This window comes from Prosopis cineraria, unplaced genomic scaffold (assembly GCF_029017545.1).
Source record: "Prosopis cineraria cultivar Desert tree isolate PC_DT_omini unplaced genomic scaffold, ASM2901754v1 PC6, whole genome shotgun sequence".
Classification (NCBI taxonomy): Eukaryota; Viridiplantae; Streptophyta; class Magnoliopsida; order Fabales; family Fabaceae; genus Prosopis; species Prosopis cineraria.
This window is the reverse complement of record NW_026555337.1, coordinates 26,426,016-26,440,345: the sequence shown is the minus strand read 5'-3', so window position 1 is coordinate 26,440,345 and position 14,330 is coordinate 26,426,016. Positions and strand designations below refer to the sequence as shown.

Here is a 14,330-nt window from a genome sequence, read left to right as displayed (position 1 = left end):
TTTTTGTGTGTTTGAGTGTTTTTATTCTGTTTTGAAAAAAAAAATTAGTGCAATTTTCGTTGGTTTGGTATAGAGCTGAAAATACTCTGTTCTAGTGTCTCCGTTTGAAATTAAAAAATTAACTGGGAATGAGTTTGAGGGAATTTGAACTTGAAATTTATTTCATTGAAAGATCTATATCTTAGCTTCACTTTAAAATTGGTTTGGTCAATTTTGGACGTGGGAAGTGTCCTGTGGGAATTTTACAATCTAACAAGGTCCAGGGAGCCATTACAGAGGATTCCCAAAACCCTGTTTCAACTTTGAGTTAGCATATCTTCCTCTTTGTGCGTTCAAATTGATTTATTCCAGTTTCATTTTTATTATCACTGTCTTATATTTGTTTCTTGTGTTTAGGATTTTCTTCAGTTTTTCCATTTTCCTATTTGAAAGTTTGTTAGAAGCTCTGAAAGGTCTTTTGGACGAAATCCTGTTTCTCCAGACCTGAGGACCAACTTGTGAAAAATTCTGGGAACGATTGGGAAGGATTTTTAATCTGAAAGTTTTTAATAATTTTCTTGTATATCTCTTGTGTTTCTCATAAAATTTTCAGGGGAATTTATCATGTGGATTTGCTGCTAGAAAATTCACAAGTTCACTGTCTCCAGAGAGCCTACTGTGCGAATTCCAGAATTGCCAAAGCTTCTTGATTGAGCATTTCTAACTCTCTTTCTACTTGTTTGGTGTTATTTTTTTCTCATTTTGTTGCTATTGAGTATATTAAAAAAAAGAAAAAAAATTATTTCTCTTGCTTTTGTGTGTTTTGAATTGTTTCGTGTTGATTTGCATTTTAGTTTAGCTTGTTCTTTGTTCTTAATTTTCTTGAGCTTGATTAGTGCATGACCCGAAGAAAACATACCTCTTTTGTTGAATTAGATCCAGAAATTGAAAGGACTATTTCTAGATTGAGAAGATCACAACCTATTCTTGATTCTCATTTGGTTTGTAATTCAATAATGGAAGATATCTTAGGACATGAGCATGTGCATAATGAGGGCCATGGGAATGGGAATGAGAATTTGCATGATGATGGCCATGTTAATAATGAATTTGAAGGCTTGCATAACCCTAGAGAGGAGAGGAGTATTAGGCAATTAACTCAACCTAATTGGCATGATAATCCTTATGGCTTATATGTTCCTCCTACTAATGTTCAATTTGAAATTAAATCCTCTTTGATTAATGCATTGCCTAAATTTCATGGGTTACCAGGAGAGGATTGCCATAGATTTTTGCATACTCTCCTATTGGTTTGTGATACTATGAAGCCTATGCATGTAAATGTTGATGATGTTCAAGCTAAGGCTTTTGTATTTTCTCTTGAAGGTTTAGCAAAGGAGTGGTATTTCAACTACCCTTCTTATGTGAAAGTAAGCACATGGGCCGAGCTAAGAAGACTCTTCTTAGATAAATTCTTTCCAAATTCCAAGGTCACCAATTTGAGGAAGTAAATCTATGGGGTCCAACAAGGAGAGGATGAGAGTCTCTATGAGTATTGGACTAGATTCCAAGGCCTTTTGGCTAAATGCCCACACCATCAAATTTCTAGTGAGAATTTAGTCCAATATTTCTATGAGGGCTTGATTTCAAGAGACAAAGTTAACATTGATGCCGCTAGTGGGGGATGCTTAATTGACCTCACTTCCTTAAAGGCTTGGGAACTAATTGACAAGATGGCTTCAAGTGGTGCTCAATACTCTACAAGGGAAAAGAGAAATGTGAATATGGTAGGTTCTTCAATTCTTAATGATTCATATGTGGACTTGCTAGCTGCCAAGATTGGGAGAATGTTGGCTCTACAAATATCTCAAGTGAGCAATGTAAGTACTTCTCAAGCACTTGTCCCTTATTCTTGTACTTTTGTGACTCACCTATGCATGTAGAAAGCAATTGTCCTATTAAGTTTGAATAAGTAAATGCTATCTACAATGGAAAACAATCCTATGGTGGGAGGCAAGGGCAAGGAGCTTATTCTAATACTTACAACCCTTCATGGAGAGACCATCCTAATTTCTCCTATTCAAATCCAAATGTGGCTTTACAAGACAATCAACAAAGAGGATCCTATCAAAACACCTTTGGTCGTGACCCTCTACCTCATTTGTCTCAAGGTAGCTCTTCTCAAAGCTACAATCCAAGTGGTAATTCTCTTGCACCTTCATCTAATTCTTATAGTGATAGGAGACTTGTTCCAATTGAGAGTTCTTCTAATTCAAACTCTTCTAATGATGTGAATGTGTTATGTAAGCAGTTGATTGAAATGAACTCTTTGTATAAAAACATGTATGATGGCTTAGGGAATAAGGTAGAGAGTATGGGCAACAAGTATGAGAACATGAACTCTAAAATTGATACCCTTACTTCTCAAATGAATATGCTTGCTAACCAATTAAGTGCAGCCAATGCTCAAGCCTCTACATTACCATCCAACACCGTTGCTAATCCTAAAGCTAATCTTAATGCTATCACATTAAGGAGTGGCAAGGAGTTGGGAGAAAGAGTGCAAGAAGAAAAAAAGATAAGGGAAGGCCGAGAAGCCCTCTTTAAATTCTTCAATTGATGTTAATGTTTCTAGTTCTTCTTTTGCTCCTAATGATGCATCTTTTTGTAGAGATGATGAGGATGAAAACATTGAGGAGATCATATGTGAGCAACCACCATCTAAGGTGGAAAAGGGGACTATGGCCGAGTTGTTTAGTAAGGAAAAAAAAGGGAGAGGCCGAGCAAAGTGAAACAAGAAAGGAGAGTTCAAGAAAGGAAGAAGGAAGGCAAAGTCAAGAGATTATGAAGGAGCTTCCTTTTCCACAAGCACAAGTCGTCCCTAATCAAGTGAAGGGACAATTTGATCAAGAGGTATATGATTTCTTCCATAAGATTCATGTTAATATACCCTTGATGGATGTAGTTAAGAACTTTCCTAAGTATGCCAAATTTTTGAAAGATTGTTGTACAAATAAAAGAAAATTTAGGCCTAATGCAAGGGTACAATTACCCTCATCTGTGAGTGCTATCATGAAGCCTCAACTTCCTATAAAATGTGAGGACCCCGGTTCCTTCACAATTCCATGCAAGATTGGCAACACACATTTTTCTCATGCATTGATAGACTTAGGTGCAGCCATTAATGTTATGCCTCTTTCAATTTATCATGCCTTGAGTCTTGATTGCATGCATAAGACACCTATAATATGCCAATTAGCAGATAGAAGTGTTAGAAGACCACATGGAGTAGTAGAAGACTTGTTGGTTTGTGTTAAAGGTCTATTATTTCCTATGGATTTCTATGTGCTTGATATGTCAAAATAAGGGAGTGGGGATGATATTTTGATTTTAGGAAGGCCATTTATGAGGACTGCCCGTACATTAATTGACATGGAAAAAGGTAGTTTGATTTTGAAATGTGAGAGGATCATGTTATTTTTAATATATATGAAGCAATGAAACATCCTTTTAAGGATTATTCTTTGTTAGGTGTAAGTTCCATTGAGTTATTGCTTCATGATGCTTGTGAGTCTCACATGCTTGATTCTTTCTCACATGTTGATGATGATTTGTCTCTTATTACTACTACATGTATTGATGGATATAGTTGTCCTATTTGTTTAGAGATTGATGCATGCTTGAATGATGCAACTACTTCTCCTCATGATTTGTTTAAAATATCTCCTATGCTTGATCTTGAAATGCTTGAGAAGGGTATATCTTCTTGTGTTGTAGGTACTAAAGCCATTAAGGCCGAATCTATGAGTTTTTCTCCACTCGAGCTTGACGTTCTTAGGATTCCCAAGCTATTGGAGGAAAATTCTACACTTTCATATGTCGAGGCCGTGGCTCAAGTCCAAGCACTTGAGGACAAGTTGCAAGAAAAGGGGGAGGCTGTAAAGAAAGAAGAGGAGAAATCAAAAACAAGTGAGAAGCCTAAAAGACAAGATAGTACCATGGAATATTCCAGCAAATTAGACTTGAAGAAGCTCATTCCCTCTTGTGTAGAGCCACCTACCTTGGAGTTGAAGCCTTTACCATCCAATCTCAAGTATGCATATCTCATTGAGAATGAGAAGCTTCCGGTAATAATTTCTAACTCTTTATCTCTTGAGGAAGAAAATGCATTACTTGATGTGTTGAGAAAGAACATACATGTTTGGTTGGACTTTGGCTGACATTCCTGGTATTGACCCTATTGTGTGCACACATAAAATTTTTCTTGAGAACAATGCTAAGCCCATTAGGCAACCACAAAGGAGACTTAACCCATTGATTTTAGATGTGGTAAAGAAAGAAGTTGTTAAGCTACTTAGTGCTGGGATCATCTATCCTATAGCTGACAGTGAGTGGGTGTCTCCAACCCAAGTTGTACCTAAGAAAGGGGGGATTACTGTGATAAAAAATGAGAAAGGAGAGTTTGTTCCAACTAGAGTTCAAAATGCTTGGAGAGTGTGCATAGACTATAGGAAGCTCAATAATGTGACTAGGAAGGACCATTTTCCTTTGCCTTTTATTGATCAAATGCTTGAGAGATTGGCTTTCAAGTCCCATTATTGCTTCCTAGATGGGTTTAGTGGGTATTTTTAGATTCCTATAGCTCTTAGTGACCAAGATAAGACAACCTTTACATGCCCCTTTGGCACATTTGCCTATAGGAGGATGCCTTTTGGTCTTTGCAATGCACCTGGTACTTTTCAAAGATACATGATGTCCATATTTTGTGATTTTATTGAACATTGGATGGAAGTCTTTATGGATGATTTTACTTTGTATGGTGAGTCCTTTGATTCATGCTTGCATTCTTTAGATAAAGTGCTTGGTAGGTGCATTGAAAAGAAGCTTGTGCTTAACTTTGAGGATAAGCGACTAATTTCCTATCAGTATGGTGGGCCCTGTTCCTTGTGACTGGAGGGCCTAGTTTGGGGGTAGAGTTTACTCTATCGGGGGGAACTAGGACTGCATTGCGTGAGCATAATGAGATTGATGAGAATGAATTCCTATATATGTATATGTTACTGTTTTATGAAATATACATACTACTTTATCACTTGTTTATGATTTTATTTACTAACTGGTAATTGGGGTTACCTTCGAGTTATTGGGATATATGTCTCACTCCATTACTTTTGAATATAGGTGAAGAGAGCTTTAGAAGGCTGAGAAAGGAAGCGAGGAAAGAGTAGCCTCAATAGGTAGTGGTATGACTACCTTTGAGTTGAAATGAATGTATAATGTTGTTACTGAGTTAACTTGCCAACTAGGATGCATATATGTATGTGAATATAAGAAAGTGAGTTGTGATGTGAATCTTGCTTGTGTATATATATGATATTACATTATGCCAAGGGTGCCCTAGTGGAGGGCACATGGATAGGCCTAAATGTGAACAAGCAAGTATATGTTGTATTATAACTTGTTCCACAAGTGTATATATGTGTGTTGATTGTGAATTGAATGTGTTTTATGTGGTGGAATGAGAACTTAATAAAAATGGTAAGAACTTGACACAAATGATAAAGCGAAGCCCTATTTAGAAGAGTCAAGTACATTTATGATTCCTAACCATATGGAGAGGCAGCGCCCCATATGTGAGAGTTGGAGGATTGAAAGTGAACCAAATCTAGTTTTATATGTGAATTTGTGCTATTTATGTGTTTTCCTCATGTAAGACCATAAGTGTGTATTATGGCTTTGAGAGGCTAAAATGGGCTATTAATGTAATAGTTGATATGTATGATTATAATTAGGTTTATGTGATCCTTCTAGACTTAGTTCAAGGCCCGAAGTGGTCTAATGGGATAAGGGATGAGAATTGAGCACTTAGGGTGCAAGTTTTTGAAAGAAAAAGTGACTTTTTATACTTGGGTTTTCAATTTTAGATCGAACCATTAGATCGAGTTCAAACCTTTTCTATTAGCTAGTATACATCGTAAACTTCATGTGGGTGCTTGAATAACTTCAATTGAATATTAGATGTGAAAATGGTGCATGCCGGAAGTTCATCATTTTTCTATCAAAATGACAGCAGAATTTCAAACAGGTGTGCTAAGGTGCATAATGTCCCTATCGCAGCGCATGATGCAGTTGGAAACAAAGCAAGTGGTTCTGTGCCACATGCCGCAGCACACGTGTTGCATGCTGCGGCTCACAGCCCTTTTTCAGGGTTGAGAATTTATGGCTTTTTGAGTTTTCTAATCATTTTTTGGCTTCCGCTAGCCTTCTTATTTGAATATATGTTTTGAAAAGTTGGGATCATGCGATTTTGAAAACAAATAAAAGGCTATTACTCTAATTTTGTATTGTTGATTGTGTGATGTGGAATGATAAAGCACAGGCTGATGAGACTTTATAGTTCAGACCAAGGGACTTTATAGAATGAATCTTTAATGTGTTTCTAGGCCTTATTTACAGATTTCTGCACCCTAAGGAACCTTAAACCTGATCATTTATAAGTCTTTTAAGTAAAATCTAACTGTTTACATTTATCTCATTAAGTATGGGCCATCTATATGTGCTGTCTCTTTATCTATGTGTGGTCATAGATAGTTCATCTCCATCCATGCACAAACATAAGTAAGGTGAAGAGTTCCCTTAATATTTCATTCATTCGTGTGCAATTAATCTTTCTTCATGGTTTACTTTTGTATGGATGAATGTGAGGTAAAGAGTTTCTCTAAAATCTTATTCATCTATGTGTAGTCAAGACTTTATATGGTTCAAGTAACCTCTCTCAATAACCACCTGACATTAAGAAGGGTTAACATAATCACCACATTCATAAAGAAAAATATATTCAAAAATCTTGTTTGAAAAGCTTGGCACCTAAGACTTCTTTTGTAAATCATGTGCATAACAAAAACCATGATTACTTGATTATGCTTTGCTTAGCCAAAAAGAGCCTTTCTTTTTTTTTTTGTCATTTTTAAACATTTGACCTTATTTCTTGATACATTATATGTATTTTCATCAAATATGTTTCAATGTGAATTGACTACTTTGTATTAAACTAATTGATAACATCTATTAGGATCTATTCCATTCGTTCACATGCAAATCTAAGTTTACCCTTCATTGAGCATATTATATCCTTTTGAAAGTCTATATGATTCTTGAGAACCCTTGCATCTTAGTAATGGAGAGATAAAGGGATTACAAGCCTATGGTAGGATGACTTACCAAGGAAGTTGAGTAATACTTATGTCCCTTTTACAAGGTGATAGAGTGAAAATACTAATTGAGTGAGGTTTTTCTTCAAGATTACATTCTTGCAAATGGTTGACTTGTGATGCATTAAGGTTCTCTCTAAAGATTGCAACATTAATTTAGTTCTTATTAGAATACATTGGCTTTGAGAATTGGATTTACTCTTGAGAGCTTGCATCTTTATGTTTTCTTTTCTAGGTTTTTAGAGAGTTTTGACCAGAGAGCAAAATTCAAGTATGGGAGAATTGATCTATCACATATTTTACATACTAAACACTTAGTTTTTGGCATCAAATTGTACATGTTAGGGTTTAATTCCTGGTTTTGAGTTGTCTTTTCTCTATTGACTTTATGGACCCTAATAGTGCTATTTGATGGTTGTTTTGACACTTTCATACTGTAATTGAGATCTTGGGCTTTAGTTCTCTTTTCTTTCCTTTTTAATTATATTTTTAGGATTTATTTTTTTTTGTATATTTTATTTTCATATTCTTGAGGAAGCAAATTTGGAATCAAGGAGCAAAGACTTAGTCAACCTCATTAGAGAATTTAAGAGCAAGAGAGAGCTTATTTGGCATGATTTTTCCATAATCGAAGAGGTTGTAATATGGAACCTAATTTCATAAATTAATTAGAGGAATTAATTAAATAAAATATAAGGAACATGTGCGTGAATTTTGTATGTGAATCTTAGATTTCATAGGATGACATCATCATAAGGCTTTGTGCATGAATTGAAGCTAAATTATAAGGAAAATGAGGAGCATGCTTAGCGTGACTTGTTCAAGGAAAAGTCACATTTTTGGACATCTTCAATCACATTTCCCATGCTCATTTGTCCAACTCATGAGGCACCATTTATATCCGAATTTCTAGATTATTTTATTCATTTTTTATCTATTTTTCTAGCTGGAAATTATCACATTTTAGATTTGGACTTTGTGATTATCACCTATCTCATAATTCATTTTCTAACTGATGAAATTCAATGAAAAAGGGGTAGAATTAAAGCTTGGGATTATGGTTACTTACTGAATAAGTTACTAATCGAGGCAAATTCTCAAACTCCAGCAATGGCTTGCCCTAGTAGAAATGGCTTCCTCTTGCTCTCCAATTGCATATCCAGCCTTTTCCCTTCTAATTTCACAAACTGTTCTTGTTGGCTTTAAGTGATTCTTGGATGGTGTGCTGTAGTGCACGCAGCTTCCATCATGGTATGTGGCACAATGAGAAAACTCTCACCTGTGCTCATGCGATCTGTCCCGGATTGCCTTTATACCCTTTCATCCTATCAATGCAACACCCAACCAACACAAAACATCAACTTAACATCCAAACCACAATCAATCCCTTAATTACTAATTTACCCTTGATTAGCAACTAGTTTCTGGGACTAAAGGCCAAGATGTTACACGAATCAACCATAGGATGAAGGCTACCTCTCAATTCCAACAGTTGGTCCTAAGGCAAGCTTTTAATTCTAACAGTAAGCCACTAGTACCATGTGGGATTACCAATCTACTCCTATCCTTAGGCAAACTCCCACCAATGATCATGCTATGCACAACTTACACATATTTTATTGGATAAGGAGGCATAGTGGAAGTTTAAAATTTAAAATTTCCTATCCTAATACAGACCGAATGAAATCATATTAGTCAAGGTGGGTAGAAAGGTTACCTATTTTTTTGTGCTTCATGTGTATTCTCTTTAAGAGTTATGATCTCAGGAGCTGACAATGTATATCTACTCCCTCTACTTATATCTATAGGATAACTCTTTAACTTGAACACCATGCTAGCACTCCCAACGTTTGTTTATCTTTGAACGTTAGTTTACTTTTTCTTAGGGTGTTTTGTGGCTCTCAAAGTGTTTGGCTGTGAGAACTTTTTTAACTCTCTTAAAACTATAAGGCACATCCCTTTTCTATCTTATTTATAGACTAGTACAATGCCTTTTGCCGACATTACCATACGCTCTATTACAATCTTTTAATCAAATCAAAATCATTTACTTTGAAAACTTTGGGATCCAAATAAAATTTTTCCAGCAATCATTTTATAAATCACCTAGGTTATAAAACCCTATACACAGTGAAAGCATTAAGTATACAGGTATCGAATACTAAGAAAAACATGTGCAGTGTAGCAAAATTAAGTCAAAATTTAACATCGTGCACTACGGCTCGTGCCACATGCACCACTGCATGTGGCACAAAGACCACATCCATTCACTCTGTGCTGTGGACTACGTCATGCGGGTACATGCATTACTGTACACACACCTGAAATTGTTATCATTTTGTTAGTTTATGAGGCAAACTTCAGATGTATGCCATTTCCACATCAGATGTCTGATTAGGATGGTTCAAGTGCCTATACGAAGCTTATTTCGAAATCTAACTAATGACACTGGGTTTCATTTCAATTCGATATTTCTAACAAAAATTGAACACTCAAGTGATTTTGACTATTTTCTGCCAAAATCTTGCCACTCAAGTGTCACAATTTGAAACCAAATGTCATTAGCCATATTTTAGGCCTTAACCACATCCAAATGGACAATACATACCTAATTAACCACACACATGTACAATATGATACACATACATATTTGGCTTGTAAACCACCCATTTCACACTTTTGGGCCAAATCACATTTTTATTTCTTTAATCTTATACAAGGCCAAATCACTATCCATCTACTTCAAGCATCACATATTCACACACATATACATTCATCCACTAATCCATCCAGTCATTTCATCATTCACACATATACAAAGAACTAGGGAGCTTAAAATCATTAAACATACCACATATACAACTTTTACCTTAACATGCACATGCTCAAGTTTTAAGACAACTTATACATAGTCTTTACTAACAATCTACAAAATCATTGCACTATTTCTTACAAAGACATAGGCGAGAGATGTCAACTTTGCCTATGTACTTCCCCTTCGGCCTACTAGTACCAGAACTAGAAAATGTGAATAACCATGGGTAAGATAACAATCTCAATAACCTTTGTAGTTTATTTAATGTTTATTTCCATAAATAATCATGTCAAAGCAATAAAAACCATATTATAGCATATATGTGTAGTATATCATAGCTAAATCATCACTATTGCATATAAATCATATTTTAAACACTTTTACACTTTAGTATGATCATTTATCCACCAGTCTTCCAAAGCTTCCCAATATAAAACCATAGGCTCTCCTGAATCAACCACTTGTTGACTCGAGCACACTTTCGGTGGTAGAAACACCCAGCCAAAGGTAATTTAACTCACAAATGGACTATGTTTCCCTTTTTACATAGTTGTGATAGAGGTGTCATTGACTCCTAACCGCACCCTATTGGGCACTAGAGAGTTGCCAGATTGCCCGAATGTCCTATGGTAATAATCCCATAATATGCTGTATTAGATTACCCATAGTACCAACTTGTATAATGTTATACTAGATGTCTCATGGTGCCAGCCCGACCATATGAATTTTTCACTCACATATCTCTACATACACACATATCCCCATATATCTTGGGTGAACTCCTACCCCCTATGATCATGCTCTTTTACAATTATCACTACTTTTCTTCACATTTCCATATTACACAATTTCATACAATATATATATATATATATATGTCAAAATTATTACCCTTTCAAATTTCATTTCACAAACCAATGTTTATGCTAAAATCATTTTAATAACAATCGTACATCATAAATTCACAATTTCTCATTTGGTATTCACTTTTACATAGTTATAATAGTTAATAAACACAATAAACTATATGGTTACCTCACCCTTCTGTCTAATAGAAAGGTTTACCCATGTAACTTCCTTACTTGAATCTCTCTCTACTTATCTACTCGTTGCATAATAGAATCTACACAAAATTGGCATTCAAAGTCAATTTTTTACTAATGACAAAAAGTGCTAATTATTACAATAACACACCTAATCGCTATTAAATCTAAAATTCACACTCACTTACATGCATTAGCACTAATTACCCCTCATTTCAAGATTTAACCTTTTCTAGCCAATTTTCTCTCACTACTCTCTCTCTATATTAGGGCAAATCTTGCCTATAACTTCAAATCTTTATCATTTCGACTCCAACTAGTCACAAAGTATTAATTTAGTTTTGAAGAACCTTTCTATTATGATAGGGTAAGAAATCAACTCCTTAAAACTTTTGAATTCAATTTCTCACTAGTTAAAACTAAGAAAATAGTGTAGAATTAAAGATTAAGGCAGTACATGACTTACTTGATAAGTAACAGGTTAGAAACACTATCCTTACTCCTAACTTTGCTTGCCCTAGTAGATGCTCCACTCTTCCCCATGTCTTATTGACTCTTTCTTACGCTCCCTTCTATCTTTCACAAGCATGCCACGGTGCATGGTGACATATGTCATGGCTCAAGGCATAAAAATGGTGAGCGTGTGGCTTTGTGCCACATGCCGTGGCACACAAACTGCACACCATGATGCACAACCAAAACTTCAGTTTTATTTTGTGTTAAAATGTAAATAATTAAGATAGGAATACTTGTGGGTTATGTTCACTATGTATTTGAGGAGTGTATGATTTACTTTCGCTGTGTATTTCTTTAATTGTGTTGTGAATTGATTGATTTTGCAAAATAAGTCTTTGGTCAAAGCTTTTAAAATGAAAATTGATTATTGTAATTGATATGATGTAGTGATACCGTAATCTTCCCCTATATTGAGTAGATATAAGAGGAAGTTACAGACATTATAGCTCGAGTTGGGCTATTCTTATATGTGACCTTATAGGCTCATATGAAGTTTGCAGTATGCTAATTATGCTATTAGCCCACAAGTCATAAGTGGCCTCTAGTAAGATATTATAACTACCCAATTTATATGGGGATCAATGATTTGGTATAACCTATCATATAACTATATCATATCCCTTTTATCACATGATATTTCGGTCAAGTATGAGACATGGAATTGTCATTCTCCTTTACCTGACCATTACTTTCTTGATCTCTAAGTAGACTAACTATAGCAATGGAAAAACCCTTTCCATTGTAGTATGGCCATACATTTTCTTAGTCTTACTCATCGAGGGGCCCAGTAATATCTCTCACTTAATGTGAGGAACAAATTCTATCTTGATTACTCATATTTCTCTACATGAATATCACTAAACTTAATCATAGCCTTTATGATCACCCAGTCAAAGGTAACTTTTGACTTGGTCAAAGTTCAGTGGTCATCATGTAGAGTCCATGATGATCTTAGGTCAAAGGACTTAGTGATATGATTACATATAAGATAAGCTTATGACTTGTACGATGTAGCTTTCTTATAGTGAGTCGGTCCAACATCATGTACTCTTTCAAGTAATTTTAACTTTGATTTGTATCTCTATAATTAATCAAAATTATATTAGTTTTGCTTTATCTATGATCTCTCATAGATGACCGACTAGGGACATTTAGGACAATTACTATAGTTTGTCCAAAGATACAGTTATCATAATGAACATATAATTGATATGATAACAAAAGAAAAATTCATTAAATAACAATCTGTATAGTATAATAATAGGCCAAAAGGCACAATTTCCAACATCCTCCCACTTGCACTAGTTACAATCATTAATTTGTTTAATTCTCATTGTCCTAACATGGTTCGCCTATGTAAGAGGCTTTATAAGAGGATCAACAACATTGTCTTCTCCTACTATGTAATGACCAGGAAATTTAGGAATTTTTTTTAAGTATAAAATAAACAATTTTATTCTAGTATCGAAGAGAAGTTGGTGCAAACTCAACAGAGAGAGAGAGATAATTATAAGTTTAAATCAAATAATTATTTGTTCTTATTAATAACTTGATAATAATGTAATTGTAAAAACATATATATTTGTATGTTGATTATGAAAATAATTAAATATTAGAATTAATTGGAACAGATTTTGATATTTTTTCTAAAATGGAATAGGTGCAAACATAAACTAGTGATTCAGTGGAACCATGCTTGTTGCCTATCCTGTGGTCTTAAATTCAAATGGTCACTAGGCTAATGCAAATTTTTATTTTATTTTATTTTAAACACTTTGAAATTACTAAAATAATCCTCTTAAAAAATATTACATTATATTCCACCTTATTTTCTTTTCTTACGTTCGGGGTGGGGGGCATCTGAACATTAAAGGGAGAGAGGTTTGCGACTCTTCTTCTCTTTCACTAAAAACATAAGGGAGTAGTGAGTGAGAGATCTCTTCCATCCACTTATCATCAAGGTGTATGAAAGGGAGATCCATTGTCGATGGAGGTCACCAAAATTTTCTTCGTTCGTGACACTACTGAGGGCTGATGTTGCTAGATTCTCTTCCTCCTCTAGTCGTGTTGCTAATTTTTTCCTTCCTTCTTTCACGTTGTTGCCGCCTTGATGTAAGTGAGGAAGTTTTGATTCTTACTTCTCCTTCCTATCATCTACTTACTATTATAGATTGTCATTTAGCTCGTGATTCCTTTCTTCCCCTATTGCGTTACCACTGTTCTTGTATGGAAATGAGCTTGCCTCTTTCATTTCTTTTTCCTTCGGCGCGGTGTGGTGTGTGGGTATGTGCAGAAACTCTTCTCCTTAATTTATCCTTATTATGTATGTGTCTGTATCATTTTAGTCCCTTATTTATTAGCTACTTGCTATAGCTTGTGAGGGATTTAGATTCTAATATTATTGGATTTAAATATAATTTGGGTAAAGAATGAATTTGGGAAACATAGTAAATTTAAATACTGATGATTGGAAAGTTGTTGGGAATGAAATTTAAAGAGTGAAATGATTGTCATATACTTAGATTTTTGAATGCGTACAAGGTGTTTGATAAAATGTCTGAGAAAGGAAATTTATGAAAGATGGAAATAAAGTAAAATAAGTCTTTAGTATGCATGTTTAGAATTTAGATATAAGCTCTTGGCAACCTTCTAAAAAGCATCATTTACCTAGCAAACTTGTTATAATTCTTGATTGAAACTTTATTATAGCTGGAACTAAATTTGTAATGCATTTAAAAATGTAGATTTTGGCTTTTTCTTTAGTTG

General features: G+C 34.8%; 1 protein-coding gene and 1 non-coding gene across 2 annotated transcripts; one reads left to right on the top strand and one right to left on the bottom strand.

Annotated features, from left to right (window-relative positions):
• The first annotated feature begins 444 nt into the window (after positions 1-444).
• LOC129312395 (uncharacterized) lies at positions 445-5,479 on the top strand. Its single transcript, XM_054954975.1, has 2 exons — positions 445-4,106; positions 5,161-5,479. Exons 1-2 carry the CDS (start codon positions 3,477-3,479, stop codon positions 5,182-5,184), a joined length of 654 nt encoding a protein of 217 aa, XP_054810950.1. The 5' UTR covers positions 445-3,476; the 3' UTR covers positions 5,185-5,479.
• On the bottom strand, positions 1,476-1,582 carry LOC129314745 (small nucleolar RNA R71). The gene has a single exon (XR_008594253.1). It is a non-coding gene; the product is annotated as a small nucleolar RNA R71 (small nucleolar RNA).
• Positions 5,480-14,330: the final 8,851 nt, after the last annotated feature.

Coding starts and splice junctions, on each gene's coding strand:
- LOC129312395 (XM_054954975.1), top strand. CDS start 3,477: ATGAAACATCCTTTTAAGGATTATTCTTTGTTAGGTGTAAGTTCCATT. Junction 4,107..5,160: donor TTGAGAATGAGAAGCTTCCG/GTAATAATTTCT, acceptor TTTTGAATATAG/GTGAAGAGAGCTTTAGAAGG.